Below are 18,780 nucleotides of genomic sequence, written 5' to 3' on the forward strand. Positions count from 1 at the left end.
ACTCTTGATGAACTCGGGGAGTCCTGCAAGAACGCTTTCTTTGCCATTCCAGATGACTTTATTAATAAGTTATTTGAGTCATTGCAGAGATGTATGGATGCAGTCCTCCAAGCTCATGGGAGTCAAACACAATATTAACTCTTTTTTTTTTGCACTGCACCATGACTTTATATACTATATTGTACATTATTTCTGTTAAGTGACAAACCTTTTGTCTAAGCAAAGTCAGACTTTACTGTCCTAATTAAAAATGAAGGCATGATCATATTTTATTTAGGTAAAATAAGCGTAATGTAGAGGCCTTCGCCTTTCATATAAGCCACTCCTGATACCAAATGATCAACTAGAAGTCAAGTTAATAATTTTTTGTTCGTAAAACTTGGATAGGCGACAAGACTTTTGTCAGGTAGTGTCAATTTATTAGTATTTATAAAGTATGATTTTATTCTATATCCCTAATGCTACTCAATAACTTTACCCAACTATTAATAAGCAGTTAAATTGAAGTTTATTGAGCTAATAGTCTCAGTTAATGTTTTGTTAATGACATGAATTGTACATTAAAACAAAATGTGACCAAATAAAGTTAAAGATTTGCTTCTGTTTTATAGGATTGGAAAAAATCGAGAACCTCCAGCAGCATGAAAACGAGGACATCTATAAACTTGCATTTGAAATCATTGATCAGTACTTTTCAGGAGATGATGTGAGTCTTAAAGTATTGTTTTAATGTATATGTGATGTGTTGGGGGTTTTGTTCCTGATATGAATTATAAGTGAATATCCGCCTAATTTTGTCTGGCTCTGCTTGTAGATTGATGAAGACCCCAGCCTGATTCCTGAGGCCACCCAAGGAGGCACATTTAACTTCGATTCCTCCAACCTACAAGCCAAGGAGTTTAAGTTCTAGACAACATCTGGAGCTTCGAACTTAGGATTGGTGGGTTTCCCAGCTGCTCCTCAACACCCTGCCACCTACTGACCCATCACCTACCAACCACTCACTAACCAGACAAAACCAACCAATCACCGTGCTCAGAAACAATACTCTCTCTCTCACTCACTCACTCACACAGAAAAGAAATCGCACTGAAGGATCCGAGTACCCGCCTCGATGCCACTCAAAACACGGATGGATCTAAAAAATAAAACTCAAAAAGAAAAACTCATTACTCTGCAGTTGCCAAAAAAACAAAAGAAAAAACTAACAAAAAATATATATATTTTGCTCTTTCTCTCTCACACACACACACACACACACACACACACACACACACATAGGTGAGCATGAACAATGATAGGAACTTCTGTTGTTGTACCAGCCATCATATCAGCCAAGGAAGATGAAGAAAGAGAAATTCCTGAAATAAAAAAGGCTTTCGGTTTCCGAGAAAGCCTTTCTCTGGATTGATGGTGATTTTCGAGTCTCAGACAGACACCCAACTCGATACGTCCAGCCTCTACTGTGTTAAGCCATTTGGACCTTCTCCCTCGTTCATCTGTGAACTAGCCCTCGATGGCTTATTCAAAGGAATATTATTCAAAAGGGGGAAGGGGAGCGTCTCTAAAATATGTGGTGTGCAAACAGAAACACTTTAATTATCGCCACCAGTTTTGCTTTTTTTCTTCATCCTGAAATTATGGACAAAACACTGAAGATATAGAAACTTGAATGGAGAAAATCTCATCAGTCAAGCACCCTTGTTTTTAAAGTTCTGCAGCGATAGTGTCGTGGACATTCATTGTGCCGATCTTTTTTGGTTTGCAATGTCATAGGATACGATCAATTTGGCCAGGACTTTTAAAGGGCCGCCCCAACCTTTGGAAGTTCTTCAAGATAACCTCAAGAGGTCTTTCTGCTCAACAAGGGTGCTCTGGCAGCGCTCTTTGTTTCCTGGATTCATCTTCTCTTCTTCCTGTCTGTTATCATAGTAATAAGTTCATCGGGATAACCCCAATCGTAACTGGTTGGAGGATGTTTTCACTAAATCAGTACATTTCAGCACTCGATAGTCAAGAAACTCTGCAACAGTGATTGAATTGTGAAATCTTTTTTTTGTTTTGATCAGTGGAGCTTCCGCTTTTGCAGTTTTTCCAGTCTTACGCGCACACTTTTTTGGGTTTTTTCCCGTTTTATTGCTTAATGTAAGTGGAGAGCGATGTTCGCTTAATTTTGACTATACAAGCAATGGGAAAAGGTGATCCATGACGTTGTGGTTTCTTTTTTTTTTTTTGGTTTAGTTGGTTTTTAAATCCTATTTCACTTGCTGCAAAACCTAATCGTACCAACTAAAATAAAATTATATTTCTTGTTTAGGTATATAATGAGAAGGCGCTACCACACTTAGGTCCACTAGACGTTGGGACGCTACAAAACAATAACAACGTTATGATTATTGATTTACAGCCAATAGGGGTAATTTTTAATTTCTTTCGTTTGTAATGGCAAATGATTGCCATTAATTGGAAAATGGGCTTTCTTACTGTTGTGACTGGACGTTTTATTTGTTGTTTTTTTTCTCCCCTGTGCATTAACTTGTAAAGGGATCTATGGGAAAAAGAAATTTACATTTGGACTGAGGTAATTGTATTTGGGCGGCAAATACAGTAAGGAAGCTAAAGGCAGCCCTGATGATTTTTTTTTTGTTTTTGAATTAGCCATTTATTGTTGAACAAAATAAAGCAGGTTTGAAATTCATAAACTTATCTAGACATCTAGAAAACGAGCCACTTTAAAGAAGTTTCGTCTTGTATCGGAAATGGATACAAGCTTATTGCTTGTTGCAAGATTTTTACTTGCTGAAGAAAAAAAATTAATCTAAAAACGGCGACAGATCGCATTTTGGCCTCTGATTGTTTGTATGTTTTTATAAATTTTAGAACTGAATTTCTCTTTAAGGTGGCTCATCAGTATTTTTTCAACTCTTGTGCATATTAAAGATAAAGAATGAGTTGAAATTCATTGTGCCTTTGTTTTTCATTTCGAAGCAACTAAAAAAAAAAGGTTCATAATGCCTGCCACGTTGCATTGGAGCTGCTTATATTATGGGGTCTTCTGGGTGTCATATCTGGACTTTACAATGAGACGTTCTCTGGAGTAGAGTTATAATTCTAATTCAATTCTCCTCTAGTCTGCTGGCTGACTTGTAATTGATCCCCTAACTTTCATTCTGCTCCCTTCTCATTCTTGGTCACAATTCTCAGCCTGTCCCTGCCCTCCCTTCCCGTCCACCTTTCTATGGCAACACATCTTTCACTCATCACTCCCTCAGGACGTGCTTTATGTATCAATGAACCTAACCAAAATAAACTTGCTGTTAGCCATCCTTTTATTGCTCTTTTATGATTGACCTTCTTATGCTTTTTGTGTCTTTTCTACCTGTTGCCTTACCTCCCCTGGTCCGTGCTTTAATTTGACTTCAGAAGTCCCTTTCTGTCTCTTTCTAATATGTGCTCTGTGTTTTTTCCATGTGAGCTTAAGGAGAGGTTTGTGTTAAAAAAAAAAAACCCACAGTATTCGTTTGTCTCTTTCCGAAAATCAATTATGGGGTCAGTGTTTACATTGGTGAAATGTAAACACAGCAGAAAACTAGTTTAGAACTGGTGCGATAATGTTAATTACTTATTAACTACCACTACTAGTATGACATTAACAATGAGGCGATAATTGTAGTCCATATCCATAGATATTTACATTAGATGCCACCTACGCTATTGGTGTCTATTGGAAGGATCGCGTCAATAGAGCTGCCATTTTAGTACAGGGTTGCGCTCCTTTGAAATGAAGGTGGGACCAAGCTGCAGTGGAGGATTGTGGCCATCCAGAGCCAGAGATATACACATATATGCATATATCTCTGATTGGGTGTTTTCCCGGTGGTCAGTATGCAAATATTTTGTTAAATTACAAAAATTATATTTTTACATCACTTTTCTTCATCGATGGAGAAGTCACCGCACGGGTATTGCCCACCGAGAGAGTGTTTGTGTGCATGAATGTAATCCGTGTCCTGAAACACAGCCCCTCTCCTGCTTACACTTTTAATTCTAATGGAGGGAGCGATTCGTTTTTGAATGAATCTCCATTATGAACGACTCGTTCACTTAGCCGACATTAATACAAGTTTCTAGCACCGCAGCATCCTGTCATATTTTATTTACATTGTTTGCTGATTTTATTTAACAAAACTAGCATAAGCCTAGAATTTAGTGCGACTTGGTGCTACTTTGCCTTATGATCAGTGCACTCAGTGACTGTATTATCATCAATACTTGTTTAGCACAAAAGTTCGTAACAAACAAAAATGTAAAAAACTAAATCCTACATGTCAAATGTTCTGCCTTTATGCTTCGTTTTCTTTGTTTGCTTGTTATTACACCTGTATACCGAGCAAATCCAGCATCTCCACATTGGCTTTAGTCTTGACTGAGTGCGGTTCAATGACATTTGTCCTTGGAACACTGTACAAATGTGGCGGCGCTACTGACGCATGCTTAGTCCATATGCGATATCTAGTGTATAAATCTATGTTCCATATCTAGCTAATTCTTCCCAACCAACTCAAAGTCTGTGTGAACTCAAAATATATGTTTATTTTGCCACATTAGCTGTTTCCATCTATTTTAGATATGCGCATAAAAAATCAGTTGATGGAAACGCCAAGATGCGCATACATTTAAAAAATGCGCATAAAAACGTATGCGCATAACTAGGATAAACTTTTTATTCGATAAGAGAAGATGCACAAACTGATGGAACACTTGCTGAACAAACTCCAGTATGCACATTAATACAGTCATGTGATTTTTGTTATACGAGATCATGTCATGATGAAATTGTGTGTGAATGGACAAACCAGCAGACTGAGCACATTGTAAAACCTCTGAAATGTTGTTTTGTTTTTCTAAAACGCCGTAACCATTTCAGTATTAGTGTTATTATATTATTATTAATGACCTCCAGAATCAAGAGCGTCTGTGCTCCGCGTCTCACACCTTCAAACGCCACTACACGATTACTGCGGGTCAGCATTGTCTTCTGAGGTCTGAAGTCGCTTATTAAATAAAGAAAAGATTCACGCAGCTTCTCCTACCACAGTAAATTCTGTTTTTACTGTTGATATTTGGCGCCAGTTAATCAGGAAGTGACGATTGTTCTCTGACTTGTTGGATTGAAACGCTGCTTTATTCTCACGTCTTTTATGCGATATTTCGGTTTTGCGCATAAATTTAATTTGCATCTTTGGATGAAATCATAGCTATTGTTATTCTTTAGATTAACCACTGAAATTAATCCACTGTAAACAAATCTGATAATCTTCAATCAGAGTCTGAACATTTGCTTTGTCGTTTGGAGTGGTGGTCCTTCTCGGATGTCAGCTTGACTGCTTTGGCCACAATGTTCCTAACCACGCCCCTCTTAGAAGTTTGCTACAAAGGATTGATGTGGAAAAAGAACCCCCCCCCCCAATATTCAGTTTTGGTTGGAAGTACATCAACATACTGAAATAAAAGCCTGAGCTTCTGGTTGGCACAAACTTTAAACATTGGATTCAACTGTTAAACAAAATGCGTAACTTACATTTTATATTAAAAATTGCAACAAGAAACGGCATTCATGATTATGAAGGATTCTGACCCACCTATGTGTTGATGTCTTCTGCAGGTGTTTCTGTTGATGTTATCATGCAGCTCCACGCTGTTTTTATAGAAGCTTGTCCTCATAAAATAATATGGTAATTGGGGTGACATGGTGGCTCAGAAGTTAGTACTGTGGCCTCATATCAAGGAGGTCGCTGGTTTGAGTCCCGGCTGGGCCAGTTGTCATTTCTGTGTGGAGTTTGCATGTTCTCCCCGTGTTAGCATGGGTTTCCTCTAGGTGCTCTGGTTTCCCCCACAGTCCAAAGAAATTGGTAAGCGAAATTGGCCGTAGTGTATGAGTGTGTGTGTGAATTAGTGTGTATGGATGTTTCCCAGTAATGGGTTGCGGCTGGAAGGGCATCCGCTGCGTAAAACAAATACTGCAGTAGTTGGTGGTTGGTTTTGCTGTAGCGACCCCTAATAGATAAGGGACTAGGCTGAAGGCAGAGTTTAGCTCCAACCCTCATCAAACACCACTAAACAAACTAAGTACAGCATGGGTCTCAAATTGGATTTCTGGAGGGTCGCACCTCTGCACAGATTTGCTCCAACCCTAATCAAACCCAGCTCATCCAACTAATCAAGGTGTTCAAGACTACTAGACTTAAGCAGGTGTGAGCTGGAACTAGTTGGAGCTAAACTGTGTAGAGCTGCGGCCCTCCGGGAATTGAGTTTGAGACCATTAGTGAAGGAGGAAAAAGTTCAGATTTCTGTCTGAGAAAAACAATTTGAGATAAAAATTCTTAGATTTTTGAGATTTTTGCCTGGAACAGGCATTGAATGAAATATTTGTGTTTAACAGGTAACTTTGTTGCCTACATGTATTTTTTAGTAATTAAATATCGACAGAAAAAAGTAAAGAGAACTTGTTTATTGAGTATAACATGGCCTATTGGCGCCAAAACGCACTCTGCTCTCTGACGTGGATGGACTGAAGTGGAGAGAGTTCAGCGCGAACCAATGGCAGCACGATGGGCGGGGCCTGTGGACGTCATTATTCAACCCTTCAGATTCAGCTTGAGAGAGAACTGTTACTAAAAAAGTGCCTTCACTACACATAATGGCAGAATTCGACCAACAGCATGATGAACCTGCACTTTTCACTAAAGTAACTGTTTATTCTCTGCTCGCCTGTGTGGCTCAGTTTGCAGTCGGCTTTGCTTTCGCTCAAAAATGGGGCAATAAATGTTCAACTGTTGACCGGTGGGTCCTCGTGTGGTTATTTTACGACGCAATAGTTCATTTTACTCTGGTAAGTACAAAAGTGCATGCTAGAAATGTTGTTTATCTGACTGTCACTTACCTGCTCGCTTTGACTGTGCAGGAGGGACCATTCGTCTACATGTCACTTGTTGGAAATGTGGCAACTTCAGACAATCTGCTGGCAGAGTTATGTGAGTATTCTTATACAACACTAAAATATTAATAAAATCTACAGGTTTTTGATTCATTGATTTGTTATTTGGTCATGGAGAAGGTCTTGCTGTGAAATTAGTAGAGGGCGACATCTAATGGTGTGTTGGCATTATGAAAAGTGTTCAAAGTTCGTTCCTTCACTAGTTTATCTAATTGCTTATTATTGTAACGTTTTTAACTGTTTATCTTTGAGTGTCACTCTAAACAAGTGACACATTGGTCTGAAGAGGACAAAAAATGTGTGAAATAAATAAAGGAAAACCGCTATTAATATGTTTGTGGAAGTTCACTGTCAGACTACCATACCAGCCTCAGCCCTGGTTGTGATAATCACTAATAATTCATTCACTGTGGAGATTTTAACCATTTAAATTAGTTTATTCACATAATGCCATGGCAGTTTTTATCTTTAATGACATAAAATCTATATTTGCATTGCTACAGTTTTGGATAAGTAAATTATCTGAAACAACATTCTTTTTGATGCATTGATATTTTTGTGTGTCAGACTTTTCGCTTGAATAGTTTTTAATTAGACAATTTATATGTCCTGAGTAGAACTATTCAGAACTCTATTCAGTTCCTGAGTAGAACTATTTTTCATAACTACTGTAAAACAGATTTATAAAAGGATACAATGGTGAACTATTACATTAAATAATGCCCAACATTAAGCTGCTTGCATTAACATAGCCAAAATGATCTTAAAAATAAGCGAATGATGGAATGTTTTGGGGTTTGCACACCATTCAAATTTTGCATCTATTTTCATAAAATAGTTTCAAAACCTTTTACTTCCAGAAGTGATGAATGTTCAACTTGAATGCAAATTACCTTGCAAAGTCAATGTCTGCTTTGTATTGTTTGTATGTAATGTACATAACGCGTGTGTGTATGTGTAACACAATGTAAATGTTTAACAGGGAAAGAATATGGCAAGGCAGATGAGCGATGGCTATATTCAGACCCGACAATAGTTTCTCTAGAGCTTCTGACTGTGGTTTTAGACGGTTCATTGGCCCTACTTCTGATCTATGCCATCATTAAAGACAAACATTACAGGTAAACAGGTTTCATATGAATTTGAAGTGCTACTGAAGAAAGACCTGTGACTTGCAAAGTTATTTTTAAAGACAATGAATGTAAGTTTTGTTAATGGGACAGTTCACAGAAAACAGAAAGTTCTGTCATAATTTACTCACTCTTCCCTTTTTTTAAAACCAGTTTGCCTTCTGTTGAGCACAACATTTTTGGGTGAACTAAACTACTTATGAAGTGACTTTGCTTAAGAACACATTTAAAGTAAAACTGATTATTATTATTATTTTTTAATTGAATAAAATGTTGTTTCAGCTTTTCTACTTCAAATATATATATATATATATATATATATATATATATATATATATATATATATATATATATATATATCATAACCTACTTTTAAACTAAAAAACCCATGATGTACACACCGGCCATTTTGTTAGGTACACCTGCCCAACTCCTCGTTAATGCAAATTTCTAATCAGCCATTCACACGGCAGCAACTCAATGCACTTAGGCAAGTAGACATGATCAAGACAATCAGAATAGGGAAGACGGGATTTAAGTGACTTTGAATGTGGCATGGTTGTTGGTACCAGACGAGCTGGTTTGAGTATTTCAGAAACTGCTGATCTACTGGGATTTTTACGCAAAACCATCTCTAGGGTTTACAGAGAATGGACAGAAAAAGAGAAAATATTCAGTCAGTGACAGTTCTGTGGGCGCAAATGCCTTGTTGATGCCAGAGGTCATAGGAGAATGGCCAGATTGGTTCGAGCTGATAGAAAGGCAACAGTAACTCAAAATAACCACTCGTTACAACCGAGGTATGCTGAAGAGCATCTTTGAACGCACAACACGTCCAACCTTGAGGCGGATGGGCTACAGCAGCAGAAGACCACACCGGGTGCCACTCCAGTCAGCTAAGAACAGGAAACTGAAACTAAAGGCTTTGCACAGGCTCACCAAAATTGGACAATAGAAGACTGGAAAACGTTGCCTGGTCTGATGAGTCTCGATTTCTGTTGCAACATTTGGATGGTAGGGTCAGAATTTGGTGTCAACAACATGAAAGCATGAATCCATCCTGCCTTGTATCAACAGTTCAGGCTGGGGGTGGTGGTGTAATGATGTCGGTGAATTTTATTTATTTATTTTTCCTCTGCACACTTTGGGCCTAGTACCAATTGAGCATCATATCAACACCACAGCCTACCTGAGCATTGTTGCTGACCATGTCCATCTCTTTAAGACCACAGTGTACTCATCTTCTGATGGAAACTTCTGGCAGGATATCGCACCATGTCATAAAGCATGAATCATCTCAGACTGGATTCTTGAACATGAGAATAAATTCATTGTACTCAAATGGCCTCCCTAGTCACCAGACTCAATCCAATAAAGCACTTCTGGGATGTGGTGGAATGTGAGACTCGCATCATTGATGTGCAGCTGACAAATCTGCAGCAACTGTGTGATGCTATCATGTCAATATGAACCAAAATCTCTGAGGAATATTTCCAGTACCTTGTTAAATCTATGCTACGAAGGATTAAGGCAGTTCTAAAGACAACAGGGGGTCCAACCCGGGACTAGTAAGGTGTACCTAATAATGTGGCCGGTGAGTGCAAATTAATATGATATTGCTGAAGTGATATTCAGTGGGTACCACGTTCGTCTCACAGCAAGAAGGTCGCTGGTTCGAGCCTCGGCTGGGTCAGTTGGCGTTTCTATGTGAAGTTTGCATGTTCTCTCCGTGTTCGCGTGGGTTTCTTCCGGGTGCTCCGGTTTCCCCCACAGTCCAAAGACATGCGGTACAGGTAAATTGGGTTAGCTAAATTGGCCGTAGTGTATGTGTGTGAATAAGTGTGTATGGATGTTTCCCAGTGATGGGTTGCAGCTGGAGGGGCATCCGCTGCGTAAAACATATGCTGGATAAGTTGGCGGTTCATTCTGCTGTGGCGACCCCAGATTAATAAAGGGATTAAGTCAAAAAGAAAATGAATGAATGAAGTGATATTGTGGCATCTAACAAAAACATTAGTATAAGCATTAAGCATCTGTATAAATATATTTCTTTCTGAATCAGGCACTTTGTTCAGATCACACTCTGTGTTTGTGAGCTATACGGAGGCTGGATGACCTTCTGTCCAGACTGGCTGATAGGAAGCCCAAACCTGAACACCAGCAACTGGCTGTACCTGTGGGTCTACCTAGTGTTCTTCAATGGCATCTGGGTGCTGGTGCCTGCACTCCTGCTCTGGCAGTCATGGAAGGATCTAGGAAGAATCCATCAGCATCCAGAGAAGAAGAACAGATGATTCAGAGGAGGACTAATAATTAGTAATCATCTTTAGAGTCATTACATATTAGTGATGATTCTAGAATTGTGGGTCCAATTTGCATCTTTTAGATAAGCCTTATGTTATTTTTTAAAAACCAAAACGTTAATAATAACACATTATATCAAGTTTTCAGTTTTTTTTTTATCTGGGAAAATATTCACTAATTACTCCTATTTTTTGCCGTCTTGAATTACACATTATGCTATAATTGTGAAATTAGTCTAATTTTATATTTATGTGTGTGTTTATTCTACTAAGTAAAATAAACATTCGCATGAAACGTCTATTTGCTTATTATTTAAAAAAAAAAGTCAACTCCGTTACATCAGCTAAACAAAGACCATCTTTAAAGCACTGATAGATAAGCATGTGACTTGCTCCAAGTGATGTCACTTATTCTGGAAGGCACTGAGGTATTTATTTATTTTTTTCTCATTAATTTGGACAAGATGCTTAGGATACACTAATTTATTATTTACTATTATTTATTATTATCTAATATATATTACACTAACTAATAGATTATGTCAATAGTTTTTAGATATTTAGATAGTTCAGTGAATTCTTCTCATTCACTTTTTAAAAACAATAATATGATAAACATACTAGTGCTGGGCAAAGATTAATCACATTCAAAATACTATATATATATATATATATATATATATATATATATATATACACACACATACAAGCACACACACATATTTGTTAGACGATTTTGTCGGCGATATTCTTTTTATCGTGCGATAAGAGTCTCGATAAATATGTAAAAAAAATAAAAAAAAAAAAAATTCATATATGTTTTAAGTTTGGCTGCAAAATGGGCAGTTCACAGCGAATGCGCTTTTTACGTTGAGAGGGGCATCTTTTGAATGGTTTACTAACGGTAAACCATTCTACTAACGAGTGTTTTACGCGCTGTTTATGCGCACCTCATGTCAGGTTTTGTCGTTGCACGCTGTGCGCTCGAGCAGAAAAATCGTGTTACGTCAGTCGCGTCTTTTTCATTCTTTAGTCAAATTAAAGCACTGCAGGGTTTCTGTTGAGCTGACAGCCGTGTTTGTGTTGCCAAGGTGACTACAGCGAACTTTTAACGACGGAGGAGAGACTTGTGGTCGCTGTTTCAAGTTAAGCCTGGTTTATACTTCTGCGTCAAGTGATCTGCGTGACCTACGGCGCAAGCCTTGCACGTAGCCATGCATTTATACTTACGCGCGCTATTTCTGTTGCTCTGCAATACACTACCGAAACGCTAGCTGGCAGTAGGTGTCTATGTTTCTCTGTGTCGAGTTCCATCGCTGGTGTTTTATTTTTTCTGAACGCTTCCTTAATGTACAAGTGGCTCAAATTCGCTTATATTAAGGCAGGAACCGGCGGAGGTGCAACAACTTTAATCATATGGTAAACACAAAACAGCAGTCTCCATCCGGAGCTCTTTCACGGGACTCCACACTTGTAAACACCCGCTGCATCACGCTCCCGCGGCTCTCACCTCCACCCACACTGGTCAGCGCTACCAAGCCGACCAATCACAGAGCTTGCCCTACGCGTACGCGTTACATTTTTTGAGAGGTGCGCGTCAGCGACGGCCACGGCGCTTGACGCAGAAGTATAAATCAGCCTTCATCCAGAGCTGTATGACTTTACAAATTATGAATATCACAATATTATTAAAAAAATACAATTATAACAACGACAGCAGCACGACTCGCGCACAATACGGGTCAGCTGATTCAGTCGGTTCCTAGTGACATACAAAAGAGCACCACACTTTTTTTTCTTGTCAACATAAAAGGCGGTTCAGTGCGCCTCGCGATTTTGGAACGGAAAGGCGTGCTCTTTTTGTTATCGGCCCCTAAGTGTGCAACACGTATTTGTAAATTCTCGGGACAGTAACACGTGCAAAGTTATGACACATCAAGTTTTCCCACACCCTTTCGCTTCTTAATACACAGTTGAATCATGCTTGTCTATTTTCCTCATGAAAGCATAACAGGTTGTGCTGCTGTATTATTATCATAATAGTCACTCATACTTGCAGGTCTGATCAAGAAGTAAGGTATTGCTGAATCATTCTAATTAATTTATTGCACAATTTAGGGCTTAGTATCTTCAGTACAGCAGCTTTATGTGGAAATATTAAATCTAATATTTATAGTGCTTATGCAAAAAAACGGAGTAGCTAAAATTAGTAATCAGTGATTGGGTATAATTATGCATACTTATAGAATTATGCACTAGGAGCAAAATAAATAAACAAGATGATGATGATTATATAAAACTGTTGTGTTTTACAATAATGGCACACTATTTGGCAACACTTGATGCATGAATTATCAATGAACATTACATTTGTTACAGTATTGATTTGTTTTAGTGTTATTAAAAATACAACTCACATCCATTATTTCCTATCAAAAGATGCTTGATTTTAATAAAATGAAGTCAACGTTGAAAATTAACATTCATTCATTTTCCTTCGGCTTAGTCCCTTATTTATCAGGGGTCGCCACAGTGGAAGGAACCGCCAATTATTCCAGCATATGTTTTACACAGTGGATGCCCTTCCAGCGGTAACCCAGTACTGGGAAAAAAAATTACATACACAGACTTGTAAATATAAATACTTTAGGATTGTTTTACATTCTTAGTTCATCTTACAGTGCAGTTAACTGCTAGCAATTACGTAAAGTGCATTTTAAAGCATCTCATTTTTATGAAATGCACTCTCCAGTATCAATCCAGTATCATGTGTATTACAGTATTGTAATAATGGAAATAAAGGGTCAGTTCACCCAAAAATGGAAACTCCATCCTCATTTACTCACTCTCAAGTGGTTCTAAATGTTTATGATCTTCGTTTTTCTATTGAACAAAAAAACAAGATGTTTTGAAGAATGCTGGTGAAAAAAAACAGCCATTGACATCAAGACTAGGAACAAATTTACCATGGATATAGGGCCGGGCGATATGGCAAAAAAGCAATCTCGATAATTATTTTCCATATTGAACGATAACGATATATATTTCCAATACCAGATTTTAATGCTTCCAGATTTGAAAGAGTATGCCAACAATAACTGAAGCCACAAAAATTGAGGATCCATTAAATGGCGTAACATATTTTTCGGATGATAAATTTTCGGTGGCCGAAAATTCGGCACATCTCTAATTTAATCGCGATTCAATATAATATCGTTTAGCGGCCCAGCCCTACATGAATGTCAATGGCTTCTGCTTTTTAACGTTTTTCTAAATATCTCCCTTTGAGTTCAACAGAAGAAAGAAACTCAGACATGTTTAGAACAAGTGGAGGATTATTTTCCATATTGAATGCTAATGATATACATTTCAATATAAGTTGTTAATGCTTCCAGATGTAAAAGAATATACCCAACAATGACTGCAGCCACAAGAATTAGAGGGTACATTAAATGGTGGCCAAAAATTCGATACATCTCTAATATCAACACACCTTTAGATTCCCATTGTTGCACATTTCTGCTGTGTGATTGGCTCTTGGATAAGTCCAGAGCTTATCATTGTTATTGACATACATTTGATCACAATTCAATATAATATCATTTATCGGCCCAGCCCTACATGGATGTCAATGGCTGCTGCTTTTCAACATTTTTCTCAATATTTCCCTTTGAGTTTAACAGAAGAAAGAAACTCGGGAATGTTTGGAAAGAGTGGAGGATGAGCAAATGATAACGTAATGAAACTATCACTATTGCATCTACAATACATCATGATTACATTAAACAGGACAAGTAAATATAGAGAATATTAGTGAACAGCCACCTTTACTAAACAGTACTGTGGTCGAAATTCTTCAATTATATAATGGTCACACTTTACAATAAGGTTTCATTAGTAAAAGTGAGTTAATTTAATATATTTACTAATTATGAACAACACTTGTACAGCATTTATAATCCTAGTTTAGTAGCATGTACTAATGTATTATTAAAGGGCACCTTTGATGAAAATCATCTTTTGTAAGCTGTTTGGGCAGAACTGTGTGTAGGTATAGTGTGTCCACAGTCATATTGGGTTGAAATAAACCCAACAAGTCTCTTTTTTTAAATTTCCTGACATTAAAATAAGACCCAAACCCCAGTAATTTTGAGGCCCACCACAACATGGCTTAGAAGTGCAGTTTTCCCCGCCCACCAAATTGATTGACAGGTGCAATGTCTCCATAATAACATGAATACACAATAACAGAAATTTTTTTTTGCAAATAAACTGGGGTTAAAATATGTGTTACAGCTCTATATGATCAGCTGCACCTCAATTATTCATTTTTGAAGTTTAAAACATTTTTAAAACCGCATGTTTGTAATAAAGACAGTAAAATCGCTATGTAATTCTTAATTGTGATAATCACCATAGCCGCATGGTATCAGTAAACTCACACACACAGACACACACACACACATATATATATATATATATATATATATATATATATATATATATATATATATATATATATATATATATATATATATATATATATATATGCGTGTGTGTGTGTGCTGCAAATGGCATGTGTGATGCTGTTCACACCAGACGCGGTAAGTGCGGATAAATCACGCTATTCAAGCGTAAATAGATGCATGAACATTTTGAGTTTACTCGCTTCATTCGCACGTCAAATCCACTTCATTTATGCGTCAAAATCACTTTACAACAGACGCGGCTTCACGTGATGGGCAGGCCTTCTATCTGCCCAGTGACTGTAGTTTCATTACTAAATGGCTAACATGGATTTTATTGAGAGAATAGCTGTTTATGTGCTTTAGGAAGACTAAAAAACAGCGTCAAGTCATTAGGAGCCGTGCCTGAGTCCACTAGATCCATTCAGAGATGCACCCAGCTCTGTGAGCTTATATACTCCTCCAGAAACTCTGCCTGGATGATGGAGGCTTTCAGCGGTGCTTCTGACCGAGCCTAGCCCTGTTTGATGAACTGTTGTCCGGTGTTGGCAGAAGGATTTCTCCGCGACACCAACAACAGGGGCTACGTCATAATCACTCCCCTAGACTCAGAGAAAGTTCCTGATTGGTTAACGCGGCGCGAATATCTGCTGAAGTTCAGATTTTCCAACTTGAGTGATTTGCGCGCTAAGCGCATCAATCGCACAAAACGCTCAACTCATGTCGCTTCGTTCACGCGAAACGCGTCGCAGGATGTCTATTCGCATCTCTGCATTGACTTAACATGCAAATCACTCGCGCTTGACGCTTTTGCATCTGGTGTGAACGCAGCATGAGACTCATCATTTCAGAAAGGCTTGAATAAACTCCAGCAAAAAATACATCAAATAAACTTACTTGGTTTTTTGACTTATGAGCTGTATTTCAGCTTCATCCGAGTCTGTGTCTGTCACTGTGCTGTTTATATGGCGTAACGCATGATGAGAAGCAGACGCGCATGTGGGAACAGTGGGTGGGGAGAAGCAGCTCATTTGCATTTAAAACCACAGGCTACAAATACAGCTACACTGTATTCATACACCAAAATGGGCAGATTCTGGAGGCTATAATAAATGATCAGATGGGTTTTTTGAGCTAAAACTTTACACAAACATTCTGGAGACACTTATATTACATTTTGTAAAAGCGGTAAAATAGGTGCCCTTTAAATTTCAAATTCATGCTTGTTAACTTTAGTTAATGCACTGCGAGTTAACATAAACAGTGAATGTCTTTATTTTCTTTATCAAACAAACATAATAAATGTATTGTTCATTGTTTGCCAAGTAAATTTAACTAATACAGCCTTATTGTAAAGTGTTACCTATATAATGATAATAATACTAATAAAGTGTCATTAACATATACTATAATAAGTTTAAACTGCATCACATCTCCCAGTCCTCATGCTTTCTGCAGTAGTTTAGCTATAGACAGAAAGGCTTGTTGGAGACCCAGTCCCTTCACAGCGCTGCAGGCTTGAATCTCCCATTGGCGATCCATGTAAGTGTCCAGATCCAGCTTGATGGATACATCTCTGATAGTCATGGTGTTCGGCAGGTCCTTTTTGTTGGCCAGCACCATCAGGGGAACCCCTTTAAGATGCTCATCGTGCAGGATCTTTTTGAGGGCTTTCTGAGCCTCCCCGATCCTGGCGTAATCACTGCTGTCCACCACAAACACCAGCACTTTGCATCCCTCCAGGAAGTACTTCCAGTTGGGCCTCATAGTGTCCTGCCCGCCAATGTCCCACACGGTCAGGGAAGTCTTCTTGTTCAGCTGGAGGGTCGCCACATTGAAGCCAATGGTGGGCGAGGTCTGCATGATGACCCCGTGCAGCTGCCTGTACAACAAAGTGGATTTTCCTGCTGAATCCAAGCCCATGATGAGCACCTGAGGAGGCTTTTTAAACTGTTTGGACTTGATGGCACCCATCTTGGATTCTGGATGAACTTACGGACGGTTGATTTCTCTGCAGGGTCACGGAGCCTTCAGCTTCTGTTTTTGAAGGAAATCCTGTGAAAAAGGAGAAGCGACACGATGTTGTGAATGGCTGTGTGTGACTGAAGTAGTCAGGACTGCCCTTGTGATACAGACGGACTAGCTGGTCCACATTTTTAAACAGGTTTGTCAACTTTTTGTGCGTGCCAACAACCTAATCTCTGAGATTGAATGAGAACGATTGTGTGTGTATTTAAAGTCAGTGAAATTTATAGAAAATGATATATATAATTTAAGATTTTATTGCAGAGAGATACAATATTCACTTTCACAGCTTTTCCAATTTAAATTCCCCAATTAAGGATCAAAGAGAAGGAAACACAAATTTCTTCATGACAGCAACAGAACAGCATATCTATTTGCCTTATTTTACGTCATACTTATCAAAACTATATACAGAATAAAGAAAAAAAGGGGGGGTGAAAACAACATTAAAAGTAAAGATAAATCTTAAAATTCCACATAACAAATGACATTAGGTTGAATGAGAGTAGTGGACTCAATCAATTTAAACCACAAGTTAACAAATATATCTATTTGGTTGTGCACACTGTATGTAATTTTCTCCATAATGAATATATTTGTCAAAATATCAATCAAATCTTGCATTTGTGGTGGATTAGGTTCATACCAGCATCTAGTCATGGCTTTTTTACTTGAAGCAAGGATGACTGTATACATATGTTTGCTTTTTCTTTCTAAGAAATCCATCGACAGCATACCCAAATAAAGTACTTCAAAGCTGAAATCAATTGAAGTATTTAAGATATTTTCTAAAATGCCATGTATCCCTTTCCAAAAGCTTCTAATATTAGGACATGCCCAAAATATGTGGAAATGGTTAGCGTCCTGGGATCCGCAATGCCTCCAACAATTTAAGTTCCCATGAAGTGACATTTTCTGTTTGGAGTAAGAAAAAAAAATTTCTTAAGCAAAATTCTCTCCAATACGAAGAGCAGGAAGTAGCCCATTGTACTTTTTATTTAGCCAATCCTCATTTGAGATGTTCTTTCTCCCATCTTTCTTTAATGCACAGAGATATATCCCCTTGTAGATCCATCAGTGATTTATATAATTTAGTTATAGTTTTAGACATTGGTTCAGCCATCTAAGCTGAGGAGAATAATTTAACTAGCCTTTTTATTTTCTTTTTAAATATCCATCCATCCATCCATCCATCCACCCACCCACTTACCCACCCATCCATCCATCCATCCATCCATATTTTTTTCCTTTTTAATTCATTCACAGACGGGCAGATACAAGCACAAAAAACAGGTTAGCCTAATATATTGTAAATATGTATTAAGTTTTTGGGGTGTTTGTGTGCGTTTTGCTGCAGCAACGGTAACACAATATATTAGTTCTATATTACATAATTTTTTTATATAATTCTTTTTTTCAGGGGTTTTCACCTTTACTGGATATAACAGTAGAGAGTTTTGACACGAAAGTATTCACCTTATTCTCCGCGTATGAGCAGGTGCAGCCATTTGAATCTTTTTGGCTCGAAACTTCCGGTCTCATTCACTTCCATTCATTTTTAGAGGTTAAAAACAGCTCGTTCTGCTGCTTGATGTCGCAAACTGATCTTTTCGTATTATATTATTCTACTTTTTATGTATAGTCATGCAAACACTTGTTTGTAGAGTAAGTAGTTTGATCGTTTTCTGCCATTTATTATTTCTAGTCATTTCTCCCTTAGGCAACTGAATCGGAAGTTCTAAAACAATCGCACTTCCGCATTGTAGAATAAGGTCAATAGGGAGCAGAGAGAGGGGAAGGATCAGCATAGGACCACGAGGCGGAATTGAACTCGGGTCACCGGAGCATGTGTCAACGCA

General features: G+C 38.1%; 3 protein-coding genes across 3 annotated transcripts in view; 2 read left to right on the forward strand and 1 right to left on the reverse strand.

Annotated features, from left to right (window-relative positions):
- The window catches only part of kpna3 (karyopherin alpha 3 (importin alpha 4)), a 39,683-nt gene extending 36,351 nt beyond the window's left edge, over positions 1 to 3,332 (forward strand). Inside the window, exons 16-17 of the mRNA XM_056456640.1 lie at positions 612 to 706; positions 815 to 3,332. Of these exons, the coding sequence (XP_056312615.1) occupies positions 612 to 706; positions 815 to 910 (191 nt within the window). The 3' untranslated portion in view covers positions 911 to 3,332. The remainder of the gene's footprint in view (positions 1 to 611; positions 707 to 814) is intronic.
- A 3,118-nt stretch (positions 3,333 to 6,450) lies between these two features.
- On the forward strand, positions 6,451 to 10,729 carry ebpl (EBP like). Its single transcript, XM_056468283.1, has 4 exons — positions 6,451 to 6,892; positions 6,965 to 7,034; positions 7,980 to 8,118; positions 10,190 to 10,729. Exons 1-4 carry the CDS (start codon positions 6,701 to 6,703, stop codon positions 10,419 to 10,421), a joined length of 633 nt encoding a protein of 210 aa, XP_056324258.1. The 5' UTR covers positions 6,451 to 6,700; the 3' UTR covers positions 10,422 to 10,729.
- A 5,426-nt stretch (positions 10,730 to 16,155) lies between these two features.
- Positions 16,156 to 17,008, reverse strand: arl11 (ADP-ribosylation factor-like 11). Its single transcript, XM_056468388.1, has one exon. It carries the CDS (start codon positions 16,868 to 16,870, stop codon positions 16,340 to 16,342), a length of 531 nt encoding a protein of 176 aa, XP_056324363.1. The 5' UTR covers positions 16,871 to 17,008; the 3' UTR covers positions 16,156 to 16,339.
- Positions 17,009 to 18,780: the final 1,772 nt, after the last annotated feature.

The sequence above is a fragment of the Danio aesculapii genome, chromosome 1 (assembly GCF_903798145.1).
Source record: "Danio aesculapii chromosome 1, fDanAes4.1, whole genome shotgun sequence".
Taxonomy (NCBI): domain Eukaryota; kingdom Metazoa; phylum Chordata; class Actinopteri; order Cypriniformes; family Danionidae; genus Danio; species Danio aesculapii.

What these genes read in the sequence shown, in the direction of transcription:
- ebpl (XM_056468283.1), top strand. Translation starts at nt 6,701, where the DNA reads ATGGCAGAATTCGACCAACAGCATGATGAACCTGCACTTTTCACTAAA. An exon ending in CAATCTGCTGGCAGAGTTAT is followed by an intron (nt 7,035 to 7,979) that starts GTGAGTATTCTT and finishes AATGTTTAACAG; the next exon opens with GGAAAGAATATGGCAAGGCA. An exon ending in ATTAAAGACAAACATTACAG is followed by an intron (nt 8,119 to 10,189) that starts GTAAACAGGTTT and finishes TTTCTGAATCAG; the next exon opens with GCACTTTGTTCAGATCACAC.
- arl11 (XM_056468388.1), bottom strand. Translation starts at nt 16,870, where the DNA reads ATGGGTGCCATCAAGTCCAAACAGTTTAAAAAGCCTCCTCAGGTGCTC.